The sequence below is a fragment of the Paramormyrops kingsleyae genome, chromosome 24 (assembly GCF_048594095.1).
Source record: "Paramormyrops kingsleyae isolate MSU_618 chromosome 24, PKINGS_0.4, whole genome shotgun sequence".
Lineage (NCBI taxonomy): Eukaryota > Metazoa > Chordata > Actinopteri > Osteoglossiformes > Mormyridae > Paramormyrops > Paramormyrops kingsleyae.
The window spans coordinates 7,403,115-7,413,010 of record NC_132820.1 but is presented as its reverse complement, the minus strand read 5'-3'; the positions used below and the strand labels follow the sequence as shown (position 1 = coordinate 7,413,010).

The 9,896-nt window shown below is 48.1% G+C and overlaps 1 protein-coding gene across 1 annotated transcript; it reads right to left on the bottom strand.

Moving 5' to 3' along the window:
- Nucleotides 1-1,077: 1,077 nt before the first annotated feature.
- Nucleotides 1,078-6,983, bottom strand: LOC111839532 (RDS/peripherin-like protein xRDS35). The gene is made up of 4 exons (XM_023803519.2): nucleotides 6,834-6,983; nucleotides 3,995-4,425; nucleotides 2,283-2,529; nucleotides 1,078-1,314 (listed from the first exon to the last, which is right to left on the bottom strand). The coding sequence occupies exons 1-4, from the start codon at nucleotides 6,981-6,983 to the stop codon at nucleotides 1,078-1,080; spliced, it is 1,065 nt and encodes a 354-aa protein (XP_023659287.1).
- Nucleotides 6,984-9,896: the final 2,913 nt, after the last annotated feature.

Here is a 9,896-nt window from a genome sequence, read left to right as displayed (position 1 = left end):
GCTCAGAGGGGACTGGCATGACCTGGAGGAAGGTTGGGTGGGGGTTGGGGGGGCGGCAGGGCATTTCACGGGAGGTGAATGTGCCTGTGACAAGTTTTAAACCTGGTTCCTCAGACACTACGCCACCTACAGGCCAGTGGTCAGGTTGCAGGTGTTTCGGGTGGCAGCCAGGAGACGGAGGGTGACTGAGAGCTGAAGGAGCCGTCACATGACCCCTGAACGGACCCCTAGTTAAATTTGAGAGACTCGGCTAATGAGAAAACAATTTAGCTTTTATAGTGTTTTTACGGGCCGCGGGCAGCAATTTTCTCTTGGTTGGTGGAAGCAAATTTGCTTTCGACTTCTATCTCTGGCTTGGGATGTTTTAGGAGTGTGTGGGTGTAACTGCGTGAGCGTGAAATGCGGACACGTTGGCCAGGGGTACGCAGGGCTGCTGAGTGAGGACAGGAACCAAAAAATAAACACAAAAGAGTGCAATGGTCATCGGTAAAGGTGAGGTGAAGATGAAGCACTGCTTTGCCCCCCTTAGCTGGCAGGTGAGGTGAAGGTGAAGCACTGCTTCACCCCCCTTTGCTGACTAGTGAGATTGAAGGTGAAGCACTGCTTCACCCCCCTTTGCTGACTAGTGAGATTGAAGGTGAAGCACTGCTTCACCCCCCTTTGCTGACTAGTGAGATTGAAGGTGAAGCACTGCTTTGTCCCCTTAGCTGGCAGGTGAGGTGAAGGTGAAGCACTGCTTTGCCCCCCTTAGCTGGCAGGTGAAGTGAAGTTGTCCCCCCCTTAGCTAGCAGGTGAGGTGAAGGTGAAGCACTGCTTCACCCCCCTTTGCTGACTAGTGAGATTGAAGGTGAAGCACTGCTTTGTCCCCTTAGCTGGCAGGTGAGGTGAAGGTGAAGCACTGCTTTGTCTCCTTAGCTGGCAGGTGAGGTGAAGGTGAAGCACTGCTTTGTCCCCTTAGCTGGCAGGTGAGGTGAAGGTGAAGCACTGCTTTGCCCCCCTTAGCTGGCAGGTGAATTGAAGTTGTCCCCCCCCCTTAGCTGTCAGGTGAGGTGAAGGTGAAGCACTGCTTCGCCCCTCTTAGCTGACGGGCTTTTCCGGAGTGGCCTCCGCTGCCTGGCCCTCTGCCGCCTGGCCCTCCACTGCCTGCACCTGATTGAGCTGTAGTAATGTCAGCACTTTGTCCGTGAACTCTTTCGCCGTCGCCTTCACACTCTTCTCCAGCAGGTAGCCCTCTGTCTCCATCTCCGTGTTCTCCTGTCCCGCCACGGCCTCCATGGCGGTCTGGAGATAGCGTAGGCTCACCAGCACAGACATCTGGGTGGGATGAAAGAGACAGTGGGGAAGAGGCAAGATGGACGAAGAAAGTAGACTGAAAATCACGTACCGAGGACGGGACTGAGCATTGAATTAACAGCACATTTCAGTCAAATGATACCTAAATTATAGACAGAAGTCACCCCAGTCCTGGGCCTTTTGGGTTACACTGTTTACAGCTGTTCCAGCTCTATTTAGACCATTAGCAATATCACTGTGCCGGTGATCGGAAAGTGGTTGGTTCAAATCCCAGACTCAGCGGAGTGATTTCACCATTGGGCCCTTGAGCAAGGTTCGTAACCTTAACCCCAATCGCTCCGGGGACAATCCCCGCTCAAAAATGTGTGGTGCTTTGCATAATCGCATCTGCTAAATAATTAAAATGTAAATGTAGTGAGAGAGCAGGCCAATCCGGCCCAGAAAGGACAGTCATTCTCTACCCAGTCCTTAAGCCCCCTGTAGCGGATCCACATTTTTGTGCCAGTCTACCACCAGCATGTCCGAGCAGGGTAATCAGGGGCTTAATAACTGGGTAATGAGGAAAATGAGGAGTGTAGGTGGAGGGACAGATCAAAAACAAGGACTGGATGCAGGGGACCTGAGGACTGGGTTGAGGTCCACTGAAATACGAGGTTGAGTACAAGGAGGTGCAATAAAGAAAACCTGCTTATGCACCAACGAGTATCAGTGCCAGAACAAATCTGATGGCCAGGCAGTCTTCTCGTGGGGGGGGGGGGGGGGGGGGTTCACAAATGATGCTTTTTGGGGGCCTATAAAGTCGTAGATAATATTTCTTAATCATTCGTTCTTAGCATCTTTGGCTGATTACTTTTTTCGGAGGGGCAAAGGTATTTATTTGCCCCCCCCCAGGTGCTGACACTGACAACACTCGACCAAGATGGGTCCCCGAGGGCCTCCATTGGATATCATCCCATCCCGCAATGTCGCCGTGGAAACGAGAGCCTTACCTGGACGAGGAAGATGGAGAGCACGCCGGCCCCAATGCTGTTCATCAGACCCATGTAGTAGCTGACCAGCGCCTCCCGGCAGCCGCGCACGTAGATGTTCAGCTCCTCCGCCTCGTACTCGTAGCTGTAGTGGGCCGAGTCGTTGGTGAGCCGGTGCTGGATGCAGGGCCGGGGGGAGCTGGGGTTGCAGCAGCTGAATGGAACGCTGTCCACCAAGTAGTGCCCGTCCACATTGCTCTTGATGCAACTTTGGTGGGAGGGGGTAGAGAGAGAGAGGAAATAGATCCAGAGTGACTGAAAGTCACCCCCCCCCTCCAAAATTTAAACCCCCATGAAATTTGCTTCAGCCCCCCATCCTGGTTGGCAAATTTCAGGAGGCCCCCTCCCCCCCAACTCATTTCTGACTACAGGCCTGCTAAGAGTGATGTCATTACATCGCCACCATATCCGTTTTGCTCTCCTCCTCTTCCTCCTCCCTGCTCTCCATCCATATTTTTCCTTTCTGCAGTCTCCCAAATCGCGGCGCATATCTCAACATCTACTGATTTTTATTCCACTCAGCCCCGGACAGCGCACACATTGCAGAAGGCCGGCCTCTACTCCGGAAGGTCGCAGAACATTCTCTGACATATTTTCCGTGTTTGTTGAAAATGTTCCTTACAGCAGGGGTGCACAACTCTGGCAGACTCCTGCTGGCTTCACTACGCTGTTTAATTAGCACCTGAATTAGAACTGAAACTATAGGTGAGCTGATTAACTATCCAAATAATTACTCCATTAAAGCAATTAACAACTGAGGTTGAGTGAAATCCATCACACCCCCGTGGCCTTCAAAAATTGGAAATTGTGCCCCCCACTCCCACCCCCCCAAATAGGAAGTTATGCTGATTTACACCCACTGAAGTTTGATGAAAAAATTACCTACACGGTTCAGGCTGTACCTGTGAATGTGAGAAACAGCGTATGAAACGGTTCGGATGTTCTTCCAATGGGAGTGCGATTTTGATGGATGTGACAGACACCAATATCTCCCTTTCTAAGTCCCTCAAAGGCATAGAGACTCAGACAGTGAAGCTCTGTAAATATGGCGCATGTGACCGTCAATCTGTTTTCAGACGCATTTATGTAAAAACCACAGAACCTTTGCTGTTTGAAATCACACCTTTTTCCTCTCACCCAATTTATACGTGAATTAGAACTTCCTGCTAAGTACTTTGAGTCGGCAGTGCAGCTGAAAACTAAACTGAGGCTTGATTTTAAGAGATCGGAGACATTGGGTCTTGGTGCCTGTGATCGGAAGGTCGCTGGTTCAAATCCCCGGGCTGCTGGACCTCTAAGTGAAGCCTGTAACACCGTGTTGCTCCAGGGTTGCTGGGTCACCCTTCACTGTGGGGAGGGGATATAAGCATGGGGTCTTACAGTTGGGCACCAGAGCCAACGGAAGTCGGCGAATTTTTGGATGAGGCACTCAAGGCACCTTCTGCCAAATTTGAGTCAGAACTTGGGATAATGAGATTTGACTACACAGTTGACTATTACATTAGGCAAATTCCCTTGGATTTTGCCCATTCACTGTGCGACCAAGTGCATTTCCGTCCCTATGATGTATTTTCCCGGATGATTAGGCCTGCCCATTGGCTAGTTGGTAATGCAATCAGACTGAATTTACTCGAATTAACTGGGACCAGGAGTATCCCCGGTGCATCACTCACTCTTTAACCTCCTTGGAGTTGAAGTCCAGGTAGCGGTTGCTGACCCACTGGACCTCGAACCAGTCCCGGAAGTCGGTGTTGCCGCAGCACTGGAACTCCATCTGCAGCTGGTCGATGGTCTGCTTCTGGTAGCATCGGCCCGGCGTATCCGTGTCCTTGTAGTAGCGGATGCCGTTCTTGAGGCCGACCTTGAGCGAGGCCTCCAGGTTGCCCTTCATGGCGTAGCTCATGACGATGGCCACCAGCATGACGAGAGCCAGGAAGACGGCTACAGCCAGGTAAGGCTGCAGGAGACCCTTCCAGCGTGGGAACCGGCTGGGGTCCAGCGCGTCCTGGCACATCCGGCCCGCGAAGAAATTGACGCCCAGGGAGGCGAGACCCACGATCATCAGGGTGTTGGGTACCGCGTGGATCTCCGTGTTGTCCATCACCTACGGACAGAGTCATGATTGTCATTCATAATTCCACGGTTTAGTTTGCAGTGCCCGCCCCTCCCCCTCCATCCGAGACAAAATGAAATCGGCTTGCTAAGTTGGCCTCCCGTCAGAAGATGGCGCCCTAGGCAGCTGGCAGTGTCGCCCAATTGGTTGAGCGGCCCTGGTAATAATTGTAGGGAAAAAGCTCTTATTGAAAAGTCACATAGTACACAGTGAAGAGCATGACAGATGCAGAGACTTTGTTTATAGGTATATAGCTACTGGCCTTTACTGTGAGCCATTTCGGGTAATTGTAGTCATTGTTTGTTGTCACTCTAGTTTATAGGGAGGTACCGTTGCCTCACACTTTCAGGGTCAGGGCTTCAAATCTTGAATTTCTGTTAGAACTACCATGTTGTGACCATGTTATACAGATCTCCTTTGAGTACTTTGGGTTCTTGCAAAGTCAAAAGAACCCAACTTCCCTCTGAACTGCTAATGTGTGTGCATGTGTGTGTGTGTGTGTGTGTAGATTAGGTTTATATTTCATTGTGGGGACCAAATGTCCCCCACAATGTAATAAAAACATTTTATTTTGACGTGGTGGGGACCATTTTTCAGGGTCCCACAATGATCTGTGAATGAAATTAAATGCCAACTAAAAATGCCAAAGGTCTCATATTTTGTTTGGTTACTTATGGTTAAGTTTGGGCTGGGTAGGGGTTAAGGGCATCATTGTTAGGATTAGAGTTTTCCCCCTAAAATTGAATGGAGAGTCCCCACAAAGATATAATTACAAACTTGTGTGTGTGTGTGTGTGTGTGTGTGTGTGTGTGTGTGTGTGCGCGCACCCTGTATTGGACTAACTCCAGACCCACCATTATAACTCTTGTCCCAAAAAAGTTCTAAAAACTGTTCAGATGTGTTATATAAAATCTGGTGAATGTTTAATGTGCTTGAAAACTACACAGCTAGCACAGAGACAAATGTATTTCAGTCCAAATGTACTTCTAATCCTACACAGTGTTGGGTATTATTTGAATTATTTTTTAGCTTCTCTCAAACGTCGTTCGTTATGTTACGCTTCACATCTACAGTGCCTCGACCAGTGAGCAATTAGTGCATAAGCTTTGGACGTGAATCATTTAATCTTCATTTCATCTAAATCCATTCCGGCTTGAGAAGGCTACTGTATCGGAAAATCCTCTCAGGGTGTCAGGTCCTTGAGGGACCTATATAAAGTTATACACAGTTATGGTACTATTGTGCCTTTGTCCTTATTTGCATACGTTGACAAACAAAAGTCTCCCAGTCAAGCTATTGTACCAGTGTGCACAACTGCAGCACCGTTTTAACAGAAGGAGTCACAGTAGAACCATTTCCGTTCTATGATCAATTTTACCGAAACCCATAAACATTTACAAACTAGAAAATGATCAACAGGAGAACTATTATTGAACAGATCTTTCTACATAATCTCATTAGTAATCGCCACATTCAGCCAGCTTTATGATGAAAATGACACTTAAAGTTTACAAGGAATAGATTACGAGTAACGGCTTAAGTCAGTATTAATAACATTGATTTGCTGTAGCATCCAGAGCTGCCATTAACAAGAAGGTCCCTGATTAAAAACTCTCCACAGAAACCAGTATATGATCATAGCACCAATAACCTCATTAGGCACAACAGCGGTCTATAAAACCAGCATGTGTCAACATTTTATGCATAATTAAAATAATCCAAAAAATTACTCCAAAGGTTTATGTCTATAAGAGATTAGTAGATTAGTCGTGTACCATATTGACTGAACATCTGACAAAACCTACGACACCTTGTCACAGGACGTTTATATATGTTCGCTATATGGCCAAAAGAACGTGGAGACATAGTAATTACAGGAATAGACTACGTAGACCACACCCATTGTTGACATACAGGTGTATAATTAAGCACATAGTCAGGCAATCTGCAGCATCAAACAATGGGGTCAGAATGGGGGGGGGGGGGTCATACAGAAGAGGTTAGTCAGCCCCACACCGCCACTGGACACCATCTTTCCAACAAGTCGGTTCTCCACATTTCTGTCCTGCTAGAGCTGCCCTGCTCAACCACAAGTGAAGTGAGTGTGAAGGTCAGAAGGTCTGGGAGCAATTCAGCTGCTCCCAGAAATGAACCCGATCGGCCGAAATCAATTCCCGACTACAAAAAGTCTTCCCACTAGAATGTAGGCTGATAAAACAACTATGGGTTAGCCTGCAAGCTGGTGTCCCAAGATGTTTATCCGTGTGGTGTATATTGAACACTAAAGGCAAGATGGATAAAAATGGAAGATCCAACTATTCATGGAAGACCGATGTGACACTCGATAGACCTCAATGAAGATGGTGGAGGAGGCGAATTAAGGAGGAGCACTTGCATACCTCACTTCTCCTTTGTAGCTCCGTCTTGAGGAAGACTCCCAGGGAGAAGGTGACGGCTCCACCGATTGTGGCGACCCAGGAGAGCAGCCAGAGCGCCTGGGCCAGCTTCACCCTCTTCTGGAAGGAGAACTTCATCTTCATCAGCACCATGGCGACAGTGAACCGGTGCCCAGAGCACCGGGGCCGGGGGGAGGGGGAGGGCTAAGTGGACTGGGACCCCCGTGGAGTGACTTGGAGAACGAGTGAGATAGGAAGACCTGATGGTGGCACAACAGAGATAAGGAGGATAAAGGAGAGGGGGGGTGGGCAGATTGAGAGCTACGTGGAAGGGGATGGAGAGAGGGCAAGAGAGGGAGAGAGGGATGACAGAGGTGGGGAGGGATAAAAAGAGATTGAGGACAGGTAAGATACCTGTGGGTCCATAAATATGGCATTCAGAGCTCTGCCAATGTGCCTGGATTTCAATTTGGCTGCAGGGGGAAGAGAAGTGTAATGAAAAAGAAATCCAGATTAATATTTAAAGTTCTCTGTGTTAGTCATGCCAAAACCGTGAAGCACATTTTTATCTCCAAAGCTTAGTGAAACTTTTCCCACTTCAATAGGTGCTGCGGAGCGCGTCTCATTTCAGTGTTATTGTGGAAAACTGAGTGGTCACTTATCAGGAGACCGAGGAGCTTAGATCTTCCCCTCTATCCTACTAAACTTTAGACTCTTGTGCCCAAGGAGAAACACAGTTGACTCCCTCAAGGCAGGTACTGACCTGGGCTGTGTAGTGCAGTCTCACTGTCTATCCTATCAAACCTATACCGTCCAATGAGAATCCAGGACATAAGTCAGCCAGACATGCCAAGTGTGGCACACTGCTTTGGTACTTCTGGAATGGAAGGGATCTGACGGAATGGTCTGATTGATTATGACATCTATGGGATGGTGTGTGGCTTAGTGGGTTAGGGACTCCATGCTCGGCAGAGTAACTACATCTCCATTGGGCCCTTCAGCAAGATCCTTAACCCTCCAGGAGTGCCGGACAGACGGCTGATCTTGCACTCAGACCCCAAGCTTCGCTCTCACCTCTATATGTGAGTGCGTCTCAAAGGAGAGCATGCTGGGATAGGCGAAAAACACATCCCAGTGTATCTGCTCTCGTGCTTTTTACAAATGACAAGTGAGGCTTCATTTTATTTCACATATGAAGGGTCGAGGATTGAGAGGGACATAAATTGATAGAATGGCTGATTAACAAGGAGGAATGGGCTTGTTTTAAGCTCATTGAATGGGCAGGGCACCATTCTCAAGGAACTATCTGCCTGCAGGAGTTGATGTCATAACAATGAAGAAACAATGAATCGCTCGATTCGTTCGCCTGGACCTACGGATCAGCGGGCATCTATGCTTTGAAAGCATTTCGCTCCTGCTCTGACAGCCCTTGAGATGCTCTATTATCCGTAATCCTAAAACCACGACTATGGACTGTTGAAGACCATAAACTCGAGAGCGAGTGAAAAGCTGTTTTATGGGTATCGTCTCTTCATTGATGGATGCTTGGCAAGATTAGGACCATGAAGACTGCATCTGTATAACTGACACTTTCACAACTCCAGGCTGCGGATGGACTAAGTGACACAAATGCTTATGCGCAGAGCACTTTGGTGGAGCAAATGAAACGTTTACAATCCGGACACACAGCAGAAAAGTAGAACTAGACGATTACCGCCTTAGGGATAAGCTTGCATCTCTAATTGATTTTCTGTTTAGACAAGGACTTTAATTGCAGCCATTTGTCCTGCAGTTTAAATTTCTAAATCTATTGGAATCTTCAATCAGACAAGCGCAGTATCAAGTTATTTCTTTTTCTAGCAAATTCAGAACGTGCACATTAACCTACTGTACCGAGGCAAAAAAAGTTGGTGCGGTCATAAATCTTTTAATGAGTCCAGTTAGGAAATGACTTTAACTGAGTCACACCAAATAAAGCTCTCAGAAGAGAGTTTTGTGGGGGCGGGGTTACTGCTCCGCCTTGATCCCTATGTATGCCATCAGCTGCATAGTGATGTTTACTGGCTCTCTGCAGTGAGTCTATAGTAACTCCAGAGTTATACTTGAGATACAAGCTAGCATGACAAGATAATCCATGTCAGAGAGGGCACTGTAAGCTACTTCAGGATTTACAAACTACCTTAAAACCGAAAGGCTCCTGCGTTTGGCTAAACGGTTCAGCTCTTCTTGTGCTTTGACTGATTTGTTTCCTTGATTGAAAGACTCATCCAGCTGACACGTGCATAATTATGGGAGACTGACCAATCAGCACGCAGCAAGATCTCGATGCTTAAGTGAAATCCAGGGGGGCTATTCCACAAAGCAGAGTTTTCCAGGTAGCTGGAAAACTTAAGCAAAATGTGTCCAATAGGAGGAGAGGTAAGTGGCATTCCTATTGGGTAACCCTTACATTTGGCTTAAGTTATCAGGCTAATGAAGAAATCCTGCAATGTCGAGGACCCCTCAAGTCCTTTTAACTGAAATGGTCCTAGCTCAGCGTGTGCTCCCCGACAGAGATTATCTGGTCACTCTAATACAGTGTTTCTGTCCCCGGAGACCCAGAGACGGTCCACGTTTTTGCTCCCACACAACCCTGCCAGACAGTCCATGTTTTTGCTCCCCAGGGGAGCTGGGAGGGAGCAAAAATGTGGACCGTCTCTGGGTCCTCGGGGACCGGATTGGAAAACACTGCTCTAATACAAGCAATAGCTGGTCAAGCCAATAAGCAGCATAGGTGGCTGCCTTGGGCACCACCTTCTGGGAAAGGGCAGTAGTGGCATGGATACCCTGGCAGATTCAGGGGGCCCAGCACTTTAGTCCTCGAATACATAAAATAATAAAATAGCGGGACACCCAAGGTAACATTTGGGGGCCCAGAATTTGGAACTACTCCCCTGGTGCCCCCCCCACCCCACCGAGCTTCACTTCTGGCACCCCCCAGGTGTGAGAAGCATGACTGAGATAGTGGGCGGCAAAGTTTGCTGGGCGCCACTGGATGCGAGACAAATTAAATCATTTCACCAATTT

Excerpts from the sequence above, each read along its gene's own strand:
- LOC111839532 (XM_023803519.2), bottom strand. The coding sequence starts at position 6,983 with ATGGTGCTGATGAAGATGAAGTTCTCCTTCCAGAAGAGGGTGAAGCTG. Across the intron at positions 4,426-6,833 it reads AGCTACAAAGGAGAAGTGAG|GTGATGGACAACACGGAGAT; the intron begins GTATGCAAGTGC and ends CTCTGTCCGTAG. Across the intron at positions 1,315-2,282 it reads TCTCCATCTTCCTCGTCCAG|ATGTCTGTGCTGGTGAGCCT; the intron begins GTAAGGCTCTCG and ends CATCCCACCCAG.